The 23184-nt window shown below is 40.9% G+C and overlaps 2 protein-coding genes across 3 annotated transcripts; one reads left to right on the top strand and one right to left on the bottom strand.

Moving 5' to 3' along the window:
• The first annotated feature begins 4753 nt into the window (after window positions 1-4753).
• On the top strand, window positions 4754-17324 carry poc5 (POC5 centriolar protein homolog (Chlamydomonas)). Its single transcript, XM_079686725.1, has 13 exons — window positions 4754-4850; window positions 5821-5904; window positions 6143-6296; window positions 6943-7050; window positions 7199-7398; window positions 9092-9268; window positions 9519-9623; window positions 10305-10484; window positions 12723-12903; window positions 15806-15939; window positions 16228-16329; window positions 16497-16667; window positions 16751-17324. Exons 2-13 carry the CDS (start codon window positions 5821-5823, stop codon window positions 16883-16885), a joined length of 1731 nt encoding a protein of 576 aa, XP_079542851.1. The 5' UTR covers window positions 4754-4850; the 3' UTR covers window positions 16886-17324.
• On the bottom strand, window positions 17154-22923 carry ankdd1b (ankyrin repeat and death domain containing 1B). 2 transcript variants are annotated; one of them, XM_079686723.1, is made up of 15 exons: window positions 22485-22923; window positions 22040-22140; window positions 21845-21943; window positions 21643-21741; window positions 21320-21424; window positions 21113-21214; window positions 20882-20980; window positions 20309-20407; window positions 19734-19832; window positions 19450-19548; window positions 19266-19364; window positions 18943-19038; window positions 18365-18566; window positions 17531-17662; window positions 17154-17444 (listed from the first exon to the last, which is right to left on the bottom strand). In XM_079686723.1, exons 1-15 carry the CDS (start codon window positions 22657-22659, stop codon window positions 17254-17256), a joined length of 1797 nt encoding a protein of 598 aa, XP_079542849.1. In that variant the 5' UTR covers window positions 22660-22923; the 3' UTR covers window positions 17154-17253. The 2 variants fall into 2 exon arrangements, with proteins under 2 accessions (XP_079542849.1, XP_079542850.1); XM_079686724.1 differs by having other exon boundaries at window positions 17272-17448.
• Window positions 22924-23184: the final 261 nt, after the last annotated feature.

Below are 23184 nucleotides of genomic sequence, written 5' to 3'. Positions count from 1 at the left end.
TGAATTTGATGATTCACATATCAGTGACCTAAGGCTTCGGAGACTCTTTGCTTTTGATTCAGAGTTGGGAGACTAACACCCCTCAAGCCATAAGACTCCATTTACTACTGCTGGAGAGCTGAGGAGCACTTAGCTTAATGTACGGGACAGTAGAATGACCCTCACACACACACACACACACACACACACACACACACACACACACACACACACACACACACACACACACACACACACACACACACACACACACACACACACACACACACACACACACACACACACACACACACACACACACACACACACACACACACAAGCATGCACACACACACACTGCGCAGGCCAAAATGTTCTCCCTCTCTTTTGTTGCAGGACTCTTTGTCATATAAACATGCACACAAGCAAGAAAGATGATCACGAATTTAAGTGTATTTGTATCATCGTAAAAAGCACAATACGTTTGATATGCATGTCAAGCCTGCAGGATGGATACTGACATGTAAGAAGAATAGCTGTTGAGGTCATGAATTTACATGCCACAGTAAATGCATATTGGTGGTATCTAATAAAAAAAAGTAACCATGTTGGAATCCCATTAAGCTTGGCTGGCCGAACAACTTACACCTACTGTATACCCGACAATCTATCGCATCTTTGCTGCATGTTAAAAAATATATACTTTGTATTTATACAATGCAAGTGTGTCCCCTACTGGATTTAGTTTTTTTTATCTCCTTTTTTTAATATGTACTCTTCTGCTGAGACGTGTAAATATAGTACCTGTGGTGCCAGCTTTCCTTAAGAAATGATAACAGGTGGAGGTATACTGGAGCGACTGCATGCTGCTTATCGTCATCCAGATTATAAGAAACGGATGTGGACACTGATGGTAATTGTTTCTTCCCTGTGTAGATAGAGGCTCGGGCTAACTGATTTAGTCTCCGTCTTTCCTCTTAGCCTCCACTGCTCCTCCGCACTAACATGGCTGACCACTTTATGATGGAGTCAGCATTTCTCAAACTATGGAATAAAGACAAAATATATGTATCCTTGTTGTCTCTTACCTGGTTTTTAATACTATCTTTGTGGGAACAATGCAGCCATGATGCATTTACAATTGTGGGCAAATTCAGTACACAAGCATTCCTAAAGCAAAACAAAAGGACACTGGTGTCACTGATAGAGAGATGTGATGGATTAGAGAGGCCCAAGGGGGAAGTCCTGGTCCATCAAAATGTAATGAAAACTAATTTGGAAACAGCAGGCAGCTATGAATAACACCAAGATGAGTTTTGGTAACATTGTGTTCAGTGAGAGGTCATCATTGTCTCATATGTGAGAAAAATGGGTTGATAACATTACGATTGATGATGGCACATTAGTTGTTGTCTTCAGGAGTTATGGCTGTCTGTAAACACGTCTGACTGAACATCGATCAAGGGCAAGAAACAATTTTACACCAAGTCTATAATCTAGTTTCACAACTGGAACGCATAAGATACAATTACACAAAACAATATACAGGACTTTACACCTTTTGGGGGGATCAGTTAAATACAAAAATGCAGTGAAAAATACAGGGGGAAAGTACTGTAAGAAAAGTTTCCTCACAAAGTCAATTTGTACAGGTATTGACAATTATTTCCTATTTTCTGTTCTGTCTACCATTGCAAGGTCCTGAATAGTCTAACGCAGTGGTTCTCAAATGGGGGTACGCGGACCCCTAGGGGTACGTTGGAGTACAGCAGGGGGTACGTGAGATTTATTTTATGTTAATGAAAAAAACAACACAAGTAATGCATTTAAACAAACTACTAATAGTAGATTAACTACTTAATTCAAAAGTGTACAATGATTCTGGAAAATAAAATGGGAAAAATAAACGTGGTGCTCTCTTTTCCTCTCCCTCTCCTGACAGCCCGTCAGTATCAAAGGACACCTGAACAATACGCGTTGCTTGGCAACGGGGTGTGGCCGCAAAGTATAGCCCAGCACTATCCATAGGCTATGTTTATATGAGGGGTCCAAATCCCGTCTGGCGGTCACAGGTATAAATGCTCATATGTTTTTCTCTTCATTCCCCACGCCCCAAAATAAATAAATAAATATACACATTTTAGGAAAAGTAACAAAGTTTGAGCAGTGTGGGTTTTATATTAATAGAGTTACACATATTTCAAAACGCGAAGTGTAATAACTGCAGGTGCCTCCCTGTCAGAATGACAAAGGACCTCAGTGAAGCTCAAGCCCATGTTTCTCACTACATTGTAAGAACAACTTATTAAAAAGATCAGTTCAATGCAACTAATGTATTCTTAGTGTTAGTGCATGATGTTAAAATTGGTTTGCCATGAATTTAGTGATGGATTGTAAACATTTGAAATGTAGCGTTAAGTGTTTCTCAGTTAGAAGGTTGTTGTTTTAATAAATCAGACTCTGATGGTGCAGCGCTGTACTGTACCTCTTTATATAGGCTTTTTGTCCCTAACAAATTGTTTTTGCGCTGATCAGGGGGTACCTGGCTGACATTTTTATCAAAGGGGGTACATTATTGAAAAAAGTTTGAGAACCACTGGTCTAACGTACCTGAGCTATAATACCAGGGGGAAGAAAGTCAAATGGATTGTAATTATTGTCCTGGAACAGATTGAACGGGCTACGAGAGAAGAGTGTGAGCTGAATCCCATTTCACACACAAGCCTTGTGTGTTTCTGTTGCTGAAAGGGAGGGAGGTGAAATCTACAAAAAGGGATCTAAAGAAGAGTTTCAGGCAATAATACTTGCTTTAATCCAACCAATATCAACAGTATAGCTTATTACCTTTGTCTGGATCAAAAGAAAAACACTATACAGAGTGGGTAGACTATAGACATCTGTCTCTATTGTTTTTTTAACTCAGTTCTAGTCTATTGTGTATTATTTCATCATTGTATGTCTAAATGTGGTTCAAAAGACCTTCTGATGAGTTCACGGACTGTATGTGATTTGTACTAATCGTAACAGTGGATTTTTTACTTGATCATTTAATATTATTCATTTTAAATAAGCATATTATTTTATGGATAATTTGATAAACTGTAAATGTATTTATTTTCACATGAGGCAAAAAAAGGATGTGATTAATGGTACAAAACATTAAAAACGAACAAAAAAAGAGGTTAAGTAAACCAGACCAACAGTTGGCTTTTATGTCGTTCTTTTGAAGTAAGACAAAAACAAAGCCTTCCATAAAGCATAGACACACCTTGCAGTTGTCTGTGTCTAAACAGATGTTGTTGTAATGACTGAATAAAAGCAGGCAAGCATCGAAACATGTGCAGTTTAACATCAACGGCACGATGAAAAACCAGAGAACCTAAAGCCACGTTGATTTGGATGACAAAATAGTCACCCTAAAAGAGAAACTGTGATGAAAACATCACCAAAATCTTTCAAAACATGTGAATCATCTGCTCAAAAATGGAAATAAGTAATCTGTGAGAGCTACAGCTTCCTGTCATTCAACAGGAAACTTCCACTCCCCACAGAGCAGCAGGATTATCCTCTGTGCCTCACGCTTCTGGTTCAAATTCACAGCCTGCGTCAACAGTCAAGGCAGGTAATAATGAAATGTGTGTGGGTGTCTTTGCGAGGCGGTGCTTGCAAAATATGATCATTCTGTTTATTTATAATAAATATTTGATATGGAATGTTTCTGTTTGAGTCCTTTTCACGTTGAAACTGCTGTTTCTTAAAAGGGGTAATTACTGCACATGTCACCAATGTCACAACCACACATTCCCCCTTTCCAACGTCAGCCTGCAGGTCTCATGTCAATGCTAACAGGACACCTTTGGAGAGTGAAGTACTCAGAGCCAGGTGGTGAGGAGGCTCCCGCCCAACAGTACTGTTAGCAGCTCTGCCACGGCTGAGAGCGACCATATGTCTATTCTCTCCAGAGAGTCCGTCTTAGTGCAGGACTGCCAAGCCGTGAGTCCTATCCCACATATGTGCCTTAATACTGTCAAGCACTGGGTCTTCAGGGGGTTGAGACATTGCTGTTATTCAGTTTTTTAACCATTGTTTACTCTGTGTTTGTCTTTGTTAACAACAGAGAAATGGCAACTGATAGTTTCACAGGGTGGTGGTATTCCCTCGAAAACTTAAACCCTCTTTGGAGTAAGCTTGCATCCTTGTGGAAATGTAATCAGTTAATCTGTATTCAGCACGCCAAGCTACTGTGATGATACACAGATGGAAACAATGCTTGCTCCCATAATATGTGATATCAATGGGCACTGATTTGAAGATGCCTAACATGTGTTTCAAACACCCTTATTGGATTGTGAATAATAAAGGAATGAATGACAATCCTAGTTTTACACAACAATGTATAAAGAGGTATACCTTTTCCATTATTATTTTTTCATTGTTGAGAAATACTAGATCCTAGTTGTGTGTGTGAGTGTGTGTCTGTTGGCAATAGGCTACGAATCCTCCTAATATAAGACACAAAAAGTACCATATTACTGACTTAAGCTGGTGCTGGTACTGGATGTAACACTAATCGTTAACCAAATGCACTTTACTGTTAAAATCTCAGTAAAAAGCTGAAGTGGACCTTTTTGTTTGTACTGTACTGGTTACAGCTGGGGGACTCAGCTCAGCGTTGTTCCGCTTACCGTTACCACGGAAACATTGTACCCAATGAGAGTCGATGTAGCAGGGTGCTGTGGGAACAGTAGCCAATCATAGAGTCTGTTGTTTAAGAGTCACTTGGTTTGAAATGGCAAAGCAAGCGTTTTCTAACTGACGGACTAACTTGGGAAACGGAGAAGTGTGGTAGATTGCAAATACATATAAAAAAGGTAACTTAAACATTTCCGAAAGTAGCGTAAATGTAAAACCTATTTGCTGGGTAACGTTAGGGTACTATTTACTATAGTTATACTTTGTATCAGCGATAATGCTAACTCACTTGCTCCATGAATTGTCTATCGAAAGCACGTTTTTTAAATATGTGACGTTTGCTTTACATTTTCTTACCCAACTACGTAGCTAACAAATCATTGATGTGTCAGGTCAGTAACATAGACTTTATATTTAAAGGTCAGTCAGCAAGAAATATCGTAACTTGCAGTAACTGTAGAGGAAGTTGCACTAGCACATGTAAGTCCTGTTTTGTAGGCTGATTTAAGATATGGTAAAGTGTGTTTAGTTGATATACAGGTGAGAGTTTACATGTTGCCTACCAAACAACCACGTGATCCAGCAGCGTCTTCCTCCTCAGCTTCGAAAAAGTCTGTAAAAGAGGGTTAGCTTGCAACCAAACCCTTCCTCCCACTTAGGGACCATCAATACATTGTCGTTGAATTACAATGTTAAACCAATGTTATTTTCAATACCTCCGTGCAAACTCGCCAACATTCGTGTAAATAATGCTAAAATAATTATGATAAATGTGCCTTATGTAGCACCCATTTTATATAAAAACACACTAAAATATAGTGGTAGAAGATCATTTCCGTTTCTTCCATCACATCTGACCCAGTGACTCACAAATCCGTGCATCATCGTATTACTACAACACCTTTTTTTCTTGGGTTTTAGTGCTAATTTTTCTTGAGAAACATTATAATTTTCCCTCTGTTTAAAAAAAACAAACACCTTTTTTGAACATATATTTGTAAAGTATTCAGAATAAAAGTCATTTAAGAAAATATACAGCTATTTATTGTGACTCATGCATGCATGCCATTGATAACTTGTGCTGATTTTTTTATTTTATTAAATTAACACATTCCATCTTTTTACATTTGTAAACATGTTTGTGTCTAGATGTCCTCAGACGAAGAGGAACCGACCAGTCCTGTTCTGCCAAAGGACTCTGATCGGGGGAGCTCTGTCTCCTCTGAGCTTCAGGTGGATAAAGAAAAACAAAAATGAATGTGCCTTTTATGATTGTCACATCGCTCAGATCTGGGAAATATATCCCCAAATTGTTGATGATGACTTAAATATAATAATGTACTTATAACCAATAGGAAACATTTCTATGGAAATAAGATACAGACTGTAAATCCCTGTATTTATAGATAGATATAGTCATTATGGACACTTGAGCCCACTTTTTCTTTATTAATTGTTTATGGATCAACAGGATGAGTATGAGGAGCTCCTCCGATATGCTGTGGTCACCACTAGGCCTGACAGACCCGCCAGTTCTCACGTGCAGCGGTTAAGCACCTCCCATCTATCTGCAGAGGCTCAGTGTTCCCAGAGAAAAGATGACACCAAATCAACGCGCCCAGCAGGTATCTTGGGTTCCCCTTGTATGTGGGGCAGACACACACACACACACACACACACACACACACACACACACACACACACACACACACACACACACACACACACACACACACACACACACACACACACACACACACACACACACACACATGACACTACCCCCATCGAAGGATCAGCAGTCAAAAAAGGATTTGGTATCGCAACATGGAATAGGTTGTGTTTATCAGCCTTGTATTTTCAGAATGTAACCCAGGATGCATAAGATAGCAGTCTGTCAGATTTTACCCCCTTGGAGGTTTAGTGCTTTAACTGTCATGGAGTAGTGCACTGGGATGTAGAGAGCAGACAGCCGATTGGTAATGATCTCCTGGCTCTCTGCCCGCACTGCTCTTTAGAGTGCAGGCTTTCTCTTCCCCCTGCAGGATTTAATTAAGATATTGACTTAAATGCATTCCTGGACGAGGAGCCATGCTCATCTTATTCAGCATTCTCACCATCACCTTTTTTGTTCTTGATACGTCTTTCAGGCTTTCACATTTTAACTTTGAATTTCACTCACTTTTTCCAGGCTAAAAATGTATTCAAGCAACATTCCCTCTTTAAGTATTTACCATTGCACCTTCCTCTCTCTTCCTTGTCTGTTGTCAGATACTGCGACTCAAGCTACAGATGGAAGGCGTTCGAGCAGGAGTGTGAGGTCAACACAGGTCTCCCCCTTAATTGTTGAACCCTCCACACACTCAATTGCCTCTCAGGGTAAATTTAATAAAATAACCAAAACGGTTGGGCCCGATTTTATATTAATTTATCTTGATATAACGTACATTTTTTAAATTCAAAGGTCACACAGTTGCAATATTTCGAATAATATCCTTTTTTTCCCTGCGTTTCTTTTGCCTTCCAGCTGAGGAGACGGCAGGACGGTCGTCTAGCAGGGCGTCGGTGCCCTCTCACGCTGCCTCAGAGAGGGGACCGACGGTGTCTGAGGGGTCCGGGTCAAACAGCCCAGAGCCCCTCGAGTCTGCTGTGACAGAAATGTTTATCTCGGAGGAAAACATAAGCAAGATGGAGAACATTCTTGATATGTGGAGCAACAACCTGAAGGTTAGTGTGCTCTCTCATACTGTAGCACTGTCCCTACACACTCAATCAATGTAATGGCCCTCATTGGCTTACTGCTTGAGAGCGGACCATAGATAACGGCGCAGGGCTATATATAGGGCTCTCACAATTCTGAATAATAATAATTGCGACAGTGTGTTTTAGCAGTTTACAGCAGAGTCGAAGCAAGCTGGCAGGTTTGTTCTTGATATACTGAAATGAGAATTCAAGTTATGCATAATATGAAAATCTATGGTACAACAGAGTATTATTTAAACTTGTATCAGAGCAATCTAGAAGCAGTTTGCGTTTATGCAGTTTGTGACATAGATGTTTTAGTTTAACAGAGGTTCATTTACACAACCTAAAATAAGTAATGCTGGAAATTACTCAAACGCTTTGATTTTGTTTATTTGTCACCAACACAGTTAGTTTCAGAGTGTATCTAAAGATACATAATGTACTGGTTTGAGGAACTGAAATCTGCATGCATGTATGTATTCAGCTTATATTGATATTTCCCACACTCATGCAATGAGACCGTTTGACTGAGATAGATTAAATGTCAGTAATACTGTGGGCAATTTACGTAAGTGATGGTGAGGAGGAGGTCAGAGATTATAAAGGGAATGTAAAGTCCCAGAAAGGCTTACTGAATACCATGACAGCTCTTCTTTTCATGGCACCAGTGACCTTTTTATTGTGTCTCCCAGTGGAGTGGGTTTTGGAGGAGGTGAGTTCCTGGACATGGGAAGTTGAGACTCTTTCAGTTTTCTTGACTCACAGAACGTGTTGTCTGCTGTTTCACCTTCGGGATAAGCCACACATCTTGACATTTGTGGACAATAATAAATAATCCTTATATTTATTATAGGGCTTTTTTCAATGACTCTCAAAGCGCTCCTTACAAATACACATTACACACACATAATGGTCATGTACTGTGGACAATACCCACAGGAGCAAATTCAGGTGAAGTGTCTTGCCCAAGGACACAACGGCTTTACAGACGCAGCGGCGGCGGGTTTCGCCCCCTTGATCTGATAATTAGCGCACTGCGCCACACCGCCCATCTTCACACCTCGAAGTCATCAAGGCGCTTTACAAGTACACATTGATATCATACATGTACTGTGGACAATACCCACAGGAGCCAATTCGGGTGAAGTGTCTTGCCCAAGGACACTACGGCCTGACGCAGTGGAGGCGGGTTTCGAACTGGAGTTCCCCAACGCCCCCTTGATCTGATGATCAAACGCACAGCCCACTGCGCCACCCCGCCCCATGAGCGGATGTTGATTATGTTTGACCGTGTAGAGATTGGTAGACAAGTGTTAACTGCTCATGCTACATAACTTAAACATCCCCGGTTTAATTTCAAACGAGATCTTTGTTGCATGTCATAATATCTCTCCCTTACTAGACTTATGTGTACACTAAAGGCAAAATAATAAAGTGTTGTAAGCATGTAGATATTTAGCTTAGGTCAAATGATTTGCTTCTCGAGCCAAATGTACTATACATTTCTGTTTTATGGTGTTTTAGGGGCTGCATGTTTGTGGTAGCCTCTTCTTGACCTCTGTAAGGCACACCTGTCAATCTAATTTGAAAAGGATTTAAGACATGCCATGTCCATATTGACTCAATCTGGGTAATGAACACATTGCGACTGTCCCACCCTTTATTTCCTAATCAGTCAAATGTGCTGACGGAGCTCAGGAAGTGGAAGCTGGCCTTCATGGAGAAACACAAGCTGGAGATAAGGAAGGAGAAGGAGAGGTATGAAGCCCAGTCAGCTGGCCTGAGATCAGAGATAGACGGCCTGAAGGGACTGCTACACACCTACGAGACCTCCAACCAGAGGAAAGACGAGGTGACTTTATTTTCTTTCTCCTGTAGATAATGTGCTGGTGGGTTGAATATGGATTCAGTATCAGACTAAGATGTTACCTTCTGGTTGCAGGACTGGGTGAGCTTATTCCATTTCTAAACCATCAGCCCCGCATCTCTTTGTTATTGGACATTATGTCTCTAATTCTTATGTGCATTAAGAACTTGAGAGAAGTTCTGGTGACTACTTTTTCCTCCTTTTAGACTGACAAGTCTGATGCTTCCTCCCTCAGGTGATTGTGAACCTGAGCCAGGTGCTGGAGAGACAAAAAGAAAAGCATGAAAAAATGAGGGCCTTCACCCACTGGAGACTGAAGCTCAGTGAGGCCAAAGAGGAGGTAACCTGATGGCCTTGTGATGCTTCCTACAGGCTTTTAGTACAACATTAAAGTAACGTGTGTTTGTTGCATCACATGAGCATCACATCTCAACATCTTATGATCGTCTATGAAGCCTGATTAAAGTCCTCACTTTAGGGTATGATCTGTGGTGTTTGTGAGGTTTAATCACAAAGTTAAAACATTTTTTCGTTGTGTCTACATACATGTTTTTTTAGGGAAATACATGTCAAATGATTGGTAGTAAATGTATCTTAAAATTGCTAGATTACTGTTAGTGCAGTTTAATGGTTTATGCTAATGATAACACTCTGCATGAGTTACCGAGCCATGCATCACTATGTCACCGCACACTGAACATGCATATGCCATATTTTTCACTAATATTCCCTCTCACAAAATGTACACACGTGTGATTCTGTACATGCACTGATGAGCAAGATGTTCCCTCTCACACCATAATGTTATCAAACTAACAAATGCGTTACATTTTCTACATTTACAAAATAGCTGTTTTTTTCCATTTCTTTAAAAAGCTAAATATACTGGAGGACATCCTTTTGGTCCAAACCATTGCCCAGAAGCGCCACAAGAGAGAATGTACCGCACCTGCACAAGAAGGAATTATGGGTGTAATTATTTCCGTGTGAATATTTTCATGGTGTTGTGGTTCCCTGCTAGGCTCATGCTGCTCAGGTAGCACAGCAGCACTACAATCTGCAGCTGAAGAAGAAGGTGTGGTTCGGCTGGCAGACCCTGATCCAGAAACACTGGAAGGTCAAGGTGGAGCGGGCCTGTCGCGCGCGGGCAGAAGAGGTGTGCACCCGCCTCTCTGCAGAGTACGAGGCCAAGCTGGCAGAGGTAAATACGCAAGTTTCAAGGCTTTATCGTGTGCGGTGCGGTGCCCCCACAAATAGAATCAAATTCTGTGGGGAACACTGGTCTATATACAAGTCAGGGCCCGGAAGCACTATTTAGAAACCCCGTGCCAGCATAACGTACTTTCCACTTGTCTGCTCCGGCCATTAAAAGTATTGCTTTAAAAAAATAACTGGTCCTGTGGTGTTGGTATTTTGACTAGCAATTTTGTTAAATTGTTTCGTTTATTAACGCTACAACATAGCGTTTCATGAGGCAGTTGTCCCGTGTGGGAGCGCGCTCGTTCACTACAGACTTTTTCGCCACCTAACCATTCGCCAAAAATGTTTTTAATACCAGCGGTAACTGGCCAAGCGCCGGGCAAAAAACAATCTTCAAATAAAAGAATATCACCGGAAGAGTTAAAGGAGAGTGACAGGGAGTATGAGAAGAAGAGGGAGAGAAAGTTTCAGCCAGCTTGATCGATGGAGTTGGCTTCAATATGATGATATAAACAAGGTCTTTTGTCCGCTCTGTACATCGATGCCGACCTGTGCTGACAAGTAAGTGAAGAGTAGAAAATATAAGGTATAGTGGTTATAGGGAGTTAGCAGTTTAGGATAATGAAGGTTCTAATCTAATCTGTTACATAGCCATTACATTTCTAACTCCTAATGACATGAAGGCAGAAACCGCATTATACAAATAATAATACTCATAATAATGATAATAGCATTTTTTAACAATGACCACAATATAATTATTTTAATAAACCAAATATGAACAATTGAGGAAAATGAGGAAGAACTGATGATTCAAATGTTGTAGTACAAGTAGTAATGTAATTAGTGCATAAATTACTATTGCAACAAATGTGTTCATTTTCTTCAGATTTCTTTGGACGAATGCTCTTGGGCCAGAGGTTACAATGTTGGGGCCAGTGGTTACAATGTTGGGGCCAGTGGTTACAATGTTGGGGCCAGTGGTTACAATGGTGGGGCCAGTGGTTACAATGTTGGGGCCAGTGGTTACAATGGTGGGGCCAGAGGTTACAATGTTGGGGCCAGTGTTTACAATGGTGGGGCCAGTGGTTACAATGGTGGGGCCAGTGGTTACAATGTTGGGGCCAGTGGTTACAATGTTGGGGCCAGTGGTTACAATGGTGGGGCCAGTGGTTACAATGGTGGGGCCAGTGGTTACAATGTTGGGGCCAGTGGTTACAATGGTGGGGCCAGTGGTTACAATGGTGGGGCCAGTGGTTACAATGGTGGGGCCAGTGGTTACAATGGTGGGGCCAGTGTTTACAATGTTGGGGCCAGTGGTTACAATGGTGGGGCCAGTGTTTACAATGGTGGGGCCAGTGTTTACAATGTTGGGGCCAGTGGTTACAATGGTGGGGCCAGTGGTTACAATGTTGGGGCCAGTGGTTACAATGTTGGGGCCAGTGGTTACAATGGTGGGGCCAGTGGTTACAATGTTGGGGCCAGTGGTTACAATGGTGGGGCCAGAGGTTACAATGGTGGGGCCAGTGGTTACAATGGTGGGGCCAGTGGTTACAATGGTGGGGCCAGTGGTTACAATGTTGGGGCCAGTGGTTACAATGGTGGGGCCAGTGGTTACAATGGTGGGGCCAGTGTTTACAATGGTGGGGCCAGTGGTTACAATGGTGGGGCCAGTGGTTACAATGTTGGGGCCAGTGGTTACAATGTTGGGGCCAGTGGTTACAATGGTGGGGCCAGTGGTTACAATGGTGGGGCCAGTGGTTACAATGGTGGGGCCAGTGGTTACAATGTTGGGGCCAGTGGTTACAATGTTGGGGCCAGTGGTACATTTCACCCTTAATGTCTACCCCTGCAAGTTAATGGAATGATGTACTGTATTAGATAAATAATTAGCAAAATGCAAACAGATGAATGTTTATGGATGTTCTTTGAAAAGTTCAGGTGTTTAATAGTGTTTTGGCCTGAAACAGTAGTGCCCGATACGAAACAGTATAGTGTCGCTGCGTTGCTGAAATGATATGTAACTTAATTGTAAGAATCCCAGCCACACGTATCTTGATTTATAGATTACGGTTGATTAGGCGAAATGTTGTTATCAGTGTTGTAACATATGGGTGCAAAACAAAAGCATAATAATGAAAGCAATGAAATGAACAGGTGTTTTAGGCAGTGATATATTCTGTGATGAATGATCTGATGAATGATTGATTGTTTCCCTCCTCTGCCACCTGTCTCGCAGCACTGCAACGCTGTAGAGGGGGCTCAGGCTGAGATTCAGAGACTGCGACTGGAGCGAGAGCGCTACGAAGAGTCTATGAAGAAAGCCTTCATGAGGGGCGTGTGTGCTCTCAACATGGAGGCTCTCGGCATGTTTCAAACTACAGAGGGACGACTGGAGCAACCGGCTCATGATCAGCACGGTCGGTAATTGAATGACATCACAAGCCCAGTAACTACATAAATAGACCTCAGCTCTATTCAACAAAGCATTAAAGCATTGAGTCTGCTGCATTGATTCAGCTCAGCTATCAAGACGGAAAGAAACAACATTTCTCCAATAGAGTGCTGCTGCCACGTGCTATTGGCAATTGTGTAGATTTATGAATGGGTGGAGTGGAGGGTGGTCTTTGTTCTTTTCTTGAGGTCATTCACTGACTCATGTAATGGAAGAGTGAGTCAATGGATGTGCTGAGTGCTAACTAAGGGGTACTTTGAACAGGTTACAACCTTGATGTGACACTGAAAGATTGGCTGGAAAAGTGAAATAGCATTTTGCAACATGTATTGAATCATGTAATCGCTGCTCTTTAGGGGTATGTTAGTGTTATGGATATAGGGTTAAGGGCTTGGGACAATACAAGACATTGGAATTAAATGTATTTTACACTCACACCAAGGTCCAAAGCAATAATTAATAGAAAGAAAATAAGACACACATTCAAGAAAAGAAAAAAAAAGAAATAATCATCAAATAAAAAATATTTCCTAGTCTGTGTTTTAGTGAGTTTGGATGAGTACCAAGTGCACTCTATTGCATCCAAGCAACGTAACATCATATATCACGTCTAAGAAGTTACAACAATTGACTAAAATAATGAATCGATAACTTTACAACGACAAAACACATACTTTAACTTGTGAAGCAACATAAGGGACTGATGCTGTAGTTTACAACACTGTTCATGGATATCTCTGTCAACATTCAAAACACCAAAGAGAAAATGGGTTTTTCTCCAATCTCGTGACAGGATTATTTCAAAAGTGGATCACAGGAAAATCGTTTCTTCTCCTCTTGACTTTTGACTATCCTGAGCTATCCTAAGCTCAGTACTTGCACTGAAAGCTCACAGTGTGACACCATCACCAGCACACAATCCCATTAACACCAGTAAGGACAGATCTATGGTTTCATGCCTTTAGCACTAGATTTAATCAGAATCAGAATACCTTTATTAGTCCCACAGAGGGGAAATGTGCGTGGTTACAGCAGGAAAAAGAGCCACAGACAGCTTAATGTTACATAATGTTAAATATGTGACATGCATTAAAAAAAAGTACTAAGTTATGATGTAATAAAAAATGAAAAGTTACATAATTAAAAAAAAATACACATCCTGTAACAGTTCTTAGGATTTAGCAGCCAGGTATATATTACACAGTTATTAACGGCATCTATATATATTGCACATCCAGCACATATTGCACATAGGTGGTTGGTATTTAACAGCAGCAAGTTACACAATTTACAATTTACAAAATACACACCTTGTAACAGTTCTAAGGATTTAGCAGCCAGGTATTTATTACACAGTTATTAACAGCATTAAACCTTCCCATCAGCGTGCAACAAAAGTCAGGATCAGGCCACGGTTCTTTTCTGCTGTTCTCGAGCTATTTCTGGTGAGCACATGGCTGCGGAAGATGGATCTCACTGTTTTTAGCTTGTGCAAATGAACTCTTGCATGGTCTCCTGTTCATCCATCTGCTTTCAGGTTTAATGAGTCTTGCAACCTAAAACGCATTTCATTATGTGATGTGTCAAACTGCGACGTTAATTGAATTCTCTTTTTCTTTCTCTTTCTCATCCTCTTCTTTGCCAACCAGACCTCTACAAAACATGTTGATATAGAGCAGATATATTATAAGAGTTATGCATAATCAACCCTTGTGTTGTGTTCAAAAGCTGTTACCATGGTGTTCGCGGGTACATTTTGACCCATGATTTATCTAAGTCCAAAACACAAAAAATTACTATCATCCAATATTGTTTTAACTAGGGCTGCTCAATTAATCGTATTTTAATCGCAATTATGATTATGGCTTGCAACGAATACGAAAACAACGTAATCGAAATAAAACGATTATTTTTTATTATTATTACTTTTTTTTTCTTTTTTTTAATTGATTTTTCAGTTGAATTATACTTAAAGTTCAGGGTAATCAACTGTTAAAAACATACTGTTCACATTTTTTTTCTCCAATAAATGGATGTTTTCATAGTAAATGGATAATCGTTTTTAATAATCGTGATATCAATTATTGACCCAAATAATCGAGATTATGATTTTTGCCATAATCAAGCAGCCCTAGTTTTAACTACATCATAACTAACTTATTATTACTTATATGGCCCGAAACACATTACACCACATATGTGTATTTAGGTTCAAGTGTTAGTGTACATATTCTTTGAGAAAGGTAGAGTTTCCGTGGGGGGAGGGGGGCAGAGGGAGGGGAGACCAGGTGCATGTTGCGAAAAATTATTGTTACAGTGGATGAAGGGGGTGGGGCTGGGGTGTCTAAAGTCAAATATGAATCTTGATTGGGCCAAATTTGACCTCGAGCCACCCAAAACAATTCTGATGGGTCTCCCCAGACCCGAACACCAATTTATACACTTTATTTTTTAGAGACCTTCAGACTTGGCAAAAATGTCAAAATCTTTTTTGTAGTGTTTATATAGCTGTTGTGGAGGATATCATGAAGTCTTGTTCCGATAAAAAAAACTAGAGCGTAGTTATTATATCATTTTAACTTGAAACGGGTCACGGGAGACCCGAACACAACTTAAGGGTTAATGATCAGCCACCTGTTAAATCTGCCAAAGCATGAGTGTTGGTTAGCACTGACTTCTCTGCTACATTTTTAGTTTGAATTGTTCATTTTAACACTTGTTCAAACAGAGATGAGAGCTAGACAGGGAAATTGCTCCATCAAATGTAAAAAATAATAATATATGGGGAGGTTTTTAATTCTCAGGTTAACCAAACCAGTGGAATCTGAACATTTTCTTGTAACAAACTTATTTGTTTGTCTCTGTAGATTTTCCACCTCCCCAGGATGAGCCTGGCTCTGCTTCATTGGCTCATCTGCCAACATTTCCCATCCCTACTTCCCGGTTCAGCCCAGTCCCCTTTGACCGCCCGGACCCTTCCCTCAGTGAAGCAGAGGATATGGTGAGACAGTTTCCAAAGAAAACTCTTTGACAAACCGTAGTTCCTCTATAACGCTTTTCAATTCCTTATCAAATATCTAATTTGATCAGGGAATCCACTTTGAATTGTGATAATATGCTTTTGTATGATCACCTATTTCTTTTTCTATAACTGATCGGTTTTGTTTGTTGCTACAAATTCTGGCATCGCACTGAACTGTACTCATGAGGATGCCATTAAAACAGAAATGTTCTTACAGTATTTTTTAAATAGATAGTTTTCCTGTTTTCCCTTATTAATGTTTCTCAGAGGGGTTCTGGTGCCCCCACGTCCCGGGCAGAAATGATCCCTCCCACTACAGTAGTGCACAGCTCCCTGCCACTAGGAGGCGCTCCCAGTCCCCACAAACAGGTTAGCATTACACAAACGGATCTATTGACTCTGGTACAACTTGTTTAGGTAATGACAGTGTCAAACCTTTCACAACTATGTGAAACTATGACGCTTCTTAAGTTTAGAGCAAGTCTTACTACAGTGATCACATTTATACATGACGCTATAATGTTTGTGTTTTTCAGGGGGGTGGTCGTGTCATCACAGCCAGTCAACAAAAACCCTTAAAAACAGTAACGGCTCGCATCACTGCGCGCTCTGACGTCTTGAAGGCCGCACACAGCAACCTCCAGGTGATGGGTGTGGCTCCGCCCATGAGCTCTGTGATCGTTGAACGCCATCATCCTGTCACTCAGGTACGGGACAGTGTGCATCACCGCTGTAGTCCTGTGTTGTGTGTTCACCCAATGATGATCATTTCCTGTTGCTTCTCTTCCAGCTCACCATTGGTCAGGCCACAGCTGCTAAGTTCCCCCGTCCCTCCAAACAGGTCCAGAGCTCCTCTACAGGCAGGAGCTCCTCCAGAACACACACCAACACGTGCCAAGTACACTCCATCAAAGTGGTTGACTAACCACACACATATCGCATGGAAAGTCTTCTTCACCTCGTGACATTTTAAATGGTTACACATCCTATGCAACAAACCTAGAAATAGTTGCCATGGCATACATTTGGTCCATTTTATTTTAGGGTGAATTTGAGCTTGTTGTTAGCATTTTTTTTTTTTTTAGCTTCCTCTCATGAATGTGTTTCTTTAGCAATATAATTTTCTCTCAGGAAAGAGCCACACAGATACAGGTGTTTAGAAATTCACATGTACATGTTTTTATTAATACCAGCTTGACGGAGTGTAGAATGGAAAAATGGACATGTATTTTTATAAAGACTTTTAAATTATGCACAGGTGAGACTGTACTGTAATGTTTTCAAATGCATGTTTTAAGTATTTATTTTATTGATGAATATTAAAACCGTATTTTGATGATCAAAATAAATTATTTTACTGCTAACTTCTTGTATCATTGAAAACTTTATTAAGACGACGTTGATGTCAGTCCATATGTTGCAGAGCTCATTCTTATGAAATGCTGCAGCTCTTACTACTGGAACTCTCTGCCTCCATCCGAATCCTATCTAGAAGACAAATTAACATTTTCTTAATACAAATTTTAGCACAAATCCCCAGGCCCGAGATTTAGCAGTAAACTGGATGTACCTGCAGCTTTCCTGTTCCCAATGAGGATTAGGCCCTGGTAGAGCTCTTTCGCGGGGCTCCTCTCAGCCAACTCCTCCCCGTGGAGCCAGATCAGCAGCATCCTGTTCCCATGCTCTTTATAGCTGTGCCGACCTGTGGACAAACACACAACACTGTAGAGCCAGGAAAACAGCTTTGAATTTAAAGTTCCCCTATTATACTATTTTTCATCGATATATTATAGGTCTCAGATACAAACAAAACATGTCTCTGAAGTGTTTGGCTCGAAACACCAAACAGATTGCAGCATCCCATAATCCCCTCTGTTTCAGCCCTGTTTCAAAAGTGCTGATTCTGGGTGGTTCTCAATGTCGAGTAAAGCTGCTGCAGAGCCACTATTTCAAGTATACTATGTAAACGAGTGGTACCTTGGTTGGTGATTGGCTAATGGTTACACAAGAAAAAAAATCGTTATGACATCATAAAGTGGCCAAAATCTGATTTTCAGATTTTATAGAAATGGATCAGGACAAAAAGAGAGAGAATCTTTTTTCTCCTGAAACTTTCTGAATCTCTTTACACAGAGGGGACACATGTTGATGCAGGAAAGACATGAACAAGTGGATTTTGCATAATAGGTGACCTTTAAACTAAGTTAGGTGAATGTGTCTGTGCATCGGAAAATAAAAGAACAAAATAATGATCTAGTATGTTCATGATGATAATGATAGTCTTTACATTGCCAAAAATTCTGGGATTTTAATCTAGATTTCTTTGTTTTTGACACAAACTATACTAGTTCAGAGAATTCACAGTCAACAGCAAAGTGTGTCCAGTCGGTGTGAGTTATGGCACCTGTCCACTGCTCCTCGATGGCCGACACTTGCGCTTTAGTGAAGTCCCAGTTTTCAGCGAGTCTTTTCCAGTCTCCAGGTTTCAGGAGCTCGTACGCCAGGCGCCAGGCCATGGAGCGGAGCTGCTTGGTCTCAAAGCGGTGGTCCAGTTTAAACCTTAGCGGATACTCGCTGTGAATGCTCTCATTAAGTTCTGGGTTGGCCTGAAAGAGAATTTAAATTATGACAGCAGATTGATAAAGGCCAGAGAGCGCGTAGGTCATGGAAAGAGATTATTGGAAAGACACACACAATTAGCAATATGAATGCCAGAGTCAAACACTTTTTAAATCAAGAAGGGGAAGGAATCAGGCGTGACCTTAATTCAATTGATGGTACATTTGCTGTCAAATGCTTCTGGATTGAGAGTCATTTGTCACTGGATGCTTTAATAGTATTAGAGGGGATTCAACCAATCTAGAACTTGACGTTAGGAAATCAATCATTTGTGATGAATGTAGTCATTGATTTCAAGGCCTCACCAATGGATAATGGCACACATGAAAACTGTAAAAAGTATGCATTTTTGTATGATTTCACCTTCCTCCAGGCGTAGTATCTTTCTGCTTTGATGATCATGTCAACGATTATCACCTCGTCTGCTCTGGCTGCCACACCCAAAGCCGTCTTGTTCTGCTACTCCCAATCCAACATGTACAACAACATGAACACACTTACAGTTTCAATGAAGCATGCATGCTGTTTTGCTTTGAATTATATTTTTTTGTGTGCCTTTTGGATGGTTCAACCATACAATTTAGGCCAAGATTAAGACCTGATAAAAGTGTGCACATATACAAGAGTAACATAAATGGTAACTTAACTATGTTAGCTTTAGCAAGTCTGTTTGTGAGAAGTCTTACCCTGTCCCTGAGTGTCGGATCCAGCCCTGATTTAAGAAGCATTTCCGCCACTTCTGTTCTGGCCAGCTCTGCAGCGAGATGCATGGCAGTCTGGGACCTCTGAAAGGACAGGACAATGCAGCACATATTTGTTTATTTTCATATACGACTGACATCTTATTTACTGTTACTAAAAAGATCATACCTTATCAGTAACATTGACGTTGCAACCAGACTTGAGTAGACAATGGATGACAGGGATGTGACTGTTCTTCACTGCCAGGTGGAGAGGAGCCTCTAGGTTCTGAGAGCAAAAATATCCTATTATACAACATAAGCCCAAAAAATGAAATGTTAGCGTAGGAGAAACATATGTACAATATAAAGGTGCATCCAGGCAGAATGTCAGCTGCACAGCGTGTCCGTGATCTGTGTTACCAAAAACTCAAGAGAGAGTGTACTGCTGCCACCTAGCTTGTGTTAGCTCACCTGATTCTGGAAGTCTGTCTGGGCTTTGTAATCTAAGAGGAGCTGGACTACAGATGTGTCTCCTTTTTCTGAAACTGGATGGAGAGCACTGCAATTGGCCTGAAAGAGAGAGAAGTTTAGCTGTATGCCAACCTACAAAATATAATCATTCGCAGCAAAAGAGCAATGCATTATTGACCGCAGGGCACCAGGTCAGTGATTTGGTAAATGGACTGTACCTATATAGCGCTGTATCCCGTCTTTACGACCCCTCAGTCGCTTAAATGTTAAGTTAATATTTCAGTTAGACTTAAACCTAATATTTAAGTTAGTATTTTTGCCAAGTGAAATGCTTAGCAGCATTAGCAATGCAAAGTGAGAAAAGCGTAAATATAAAATATCTAAGCTAAAAATAGGGTGCAAATCCAAAATATATATACAATGCCAAATGTAGGTTAATTTAGCATGGATCATAAACACAGGATAAACTAAAATTGACGGTAGGGACCATAGGTTGGGTTGCATATAGATATGTATGTACATTACCAAATCTGAAGGGTAAGTGTATTTATTGTCAGTATAGTCGCTCGTTGTACCTTTGTAAGGATGTTGGGGTCGCAGCCAGCCTCCAATAGGAGCAGAGCACACTCTTCCTCACCGTGTTCTGCAGCCTGGTACAGAGCTGTCTCACTTTCCTGCCACATGCAAACCATGAATACATTTTTTTATAGGAGTGGTGCAATAACCATAACAGAATCAGAAAATTATTCTCAGGTGGAAAATAATTTTAAAATGATTATTATCACAACACTTATACAACGTTTCAGACCAACTAGAAATCAGAATTCCAACGGCATTCGTACACTGAACAGGTAGACCATTCATATTCAAAAAATATTGAATATTGCTTTCTGCTAGTCTGCTATTAAAAAAGTATTCGTTAACAGGTAACGACTGTCATTTCAATTCAGTAAGTTAAGTTTACCAAACAGAGCTGGAGTTAAAGCCCTAACACAGTTTGCCTTTCTTATATTATAGTAGCCTGTACATGTTTGATACATCTTAATTAATCCTAAATGGAGCCACTGTCCAGCCGTGGATAAGCCAGTGAGCACACACTGTCACAAACGAAAACTGTGATAGAGAGAATGTTTACACTGATTGTCTACCATATTGACTTCATCCCGAGTATCAAAGCTCTGCAGCAGCGATTGGACGGCGGCCAGGTGGCCGTTCCTGGCAGCTAAGTGCAGGGGCGTGTCCCCGCGCTGCAGAAGGGAGGGAGGGAAACACCTGGCATCAAAGAGGGCTGAGCTTCATCGCAGGGGTGACACACAAATGTGCACTCAGACACGTGTTGGCATAAATAACCAACAACAGATAAACAAGTCAACACACACCTTGTTGGGCTCCATGGTTCCCATGTCATATCGCACCATCAGCATTTCCAACATTTCAACACACCCATGCTCTGCTGCCAATGCAAATGCCCGGTGACCTGACTGAAATACAATCATTGAGGTACAAACAACCACATGTACTGCAAGACCTTTGATATCACTCAGACAGTGAATTATGAAGTTGATTTAAATGAGTGAAGTAGATACCTGGTCTTCTTTGTCCAGTTCTTTCATCTGCAGGTCATTCATTATATACTCTATGATTTCAGTTTGGTTATTGATAGCAGCACAGTGCATGATGTTCAGTCCTTCCTGAGGTGGAACAATAAAGCCAGTGTTTTTATGAAGCAGCTTTGCAACTGGAACACAACGATATAACAGAAGTAACAAGAGCCTCTGGGTTCATGATAATAATGAAACAGGCATACCAAAGTTAGGTTCAAAATAAAGCATAATACAATTGAGTTGACTCTTTATGTCGTTTTTTAAATAACTGATAAACCTTAAAACAAAAGTCTGGATTTTGTTACCTCGTTCTCAACTTTCTGCTCGGCCCCAGCCTGCACTAATAACTTCAACATCTCCAAACTGCCAAACCAGGCAGCCAGATGAATGGGTGCCACTCCGTACTATAAGATGCAGAATATGAAATGGTAAGTTGTGATATCTTCAAAATATTACATGAGCTATTGTTAGCAACCTCAGTTTTCAGATGCAGGTATTTCCTCCCACCTTGTCCTTTTGGTCCACCTTGACCCTCCGTTGCAGAAGAAGCTGCACAGCCTCCTTGTTTTTGCCAGCTACTGCATAATGAAGTGCCGTCCTATTATCCTGCAAACAACCTCATCAGTGTTTTACAAAAGACCAGCCTTTCAGTCTGTTTGTGTGATACTGAGATGCAGAGAGACTGTTTGTCTCATTACCCACCACATTCCTCGCATTGGCGTTCAGCCCTCTTGCTAGAGTCTTCATGGTCTCCACGTCATTTCTCTTGGCAGCTTCCATAAACTGCTTCTCTGCATCAAGCACTGCACAACACATATGGCGTTTTACATATATTATTTTATACAGAACTGCATGTACCGGGCCAAATGGAGCTTACAATAACAGCAAGGAACAAACAGTAAGGTCAACTGAGATGAGCGAGTATCTGTTTCATGTGTTGTGGTAGAGAATGCCATAGCTTCAGCCTTGTGTAAATATGTGTTTTCTTGTGAAGAAATGGGGAATACAGTCCTTCCACCACAATGATTAACTAAGAATTAACTCCAGCTCAAACAGCTTGAGTCCTGAACAAGAGTCAATTATTCTGTAAGACCACATTACATTTATTTATCTTCCACCTTGTTCTAGTTGTGTTGCACATACTCACACATCTCCTGGCTGTCAAAGCTGTTGTCTGTCTCTCCGTCCGAGTGCTTGTTCAGTATGAAGTCAGCAAAGGCGTCGACTGTCTCCTGTCTCATCCACTTTCGAGGGTCCAAATTTTCCGTCTTAAGGCGATGCTTCTTGATCTTCGCCTTCAAAGTCAAAGCTCTTCTATCCATTGTGAAGCTTTTTAAAATACCTCTATGTGGGACCAAGTGTGTAATGTGATAAACAGTCCGATATTTGAACTGAAGGCAAAAAAAAAGAGCCTACAGAAGATGAGAAAAATCCTATTTGACCCCGTTTCGTGCCGTTCCCGTCTTGAAATAGTCCACAGCGAGTCTTGAAGTGGAAGCGTACTCCTTAAAGTTGGAGGGCTGGTCCCTGTTTACTTTACTCACACCCTTAAGTGAATGCTAATAGTAACAGAACATGTTTAACAGTCACACTCCACCTGTCTGACATGACTAGAATATGGCATGACTACGGCTTCTTACCTTGAGTTATATATATGTTATACAAAGTGTTTTTAACTTTAAGTTCTGAGAACACAGTGCATTGTTTACAAAAGATTAACATAAGGCTCTAATAGCAGTTTAACGTGTTTGTCAAGGGAAGTTTGACTAGCTTCACATGCACTGCAGAACGATGTGTCATATTCACACAACCTGAGGCAACACATTCTGCTGCTGCTGCCGGCCTCT

Source organism: Notothenia rossii (genome assembly GCF_949606895.1).
Source record: "Notothenia rossii genome assembly, chromosome: 6".
NCBI lineage: Eukaryota > Metazoa > Chordata > Actinopteri > Perciformes > Nototheniidae > Notothenia > Notothenia rossii.
Note: the sequence above shows the minus strand (reverse complement) of the source record. Positions and strands in the feature narration are given on the sequence as shown.

Excerpts from the sequence above, each read along its gene's own strand:
- poc5 (XM_079686725.1), top strand. The coding sequence starts at position 5,821 with ATGTCCTCAGACGAAGAGGAACCGACCAGTCCTGTTCTGCCAAAGGAC. Across the intron at positions 7,399-9,091 it reads TGTGGAGCAACAACCTGAAG|TCAAATGTGCTGACGGAGCT; the intron begins GTTAGTGTGCTC and ends TTTCCTAATCAG. Across the intron at positions 16,668-16,750 it reads GCCATCATCCTGTCACTCAG|CTCACCATTGGTCAGGCCAC; the intron begins GTACGGGACAGT and ends CTTCTCTTCCAG.
- ankdd1b (XM_079686723.1), bottom strand. The coding sequence starts at position 22,659 with ATGGATAGAAGAGCTTTGACTTTGAAGGCGAAGATCAAGAAGCATCGC. Across the intron at positions 19,833-20,308 it reads ACCCCAACATCCTTACAAAG|GCCAATTGCAGTGCTCTCCA; the intron begins GTACAACGAGCG and ends TCTCTCTTTCAG. Across the intron at positions 19,039-19,265 it reads ATCCGACACTCAGGGACAGG|CAGAACAAGACGGCTTTGGG; the intron begins GTAAGACTTCTC and ends GATTGGGAGTAG.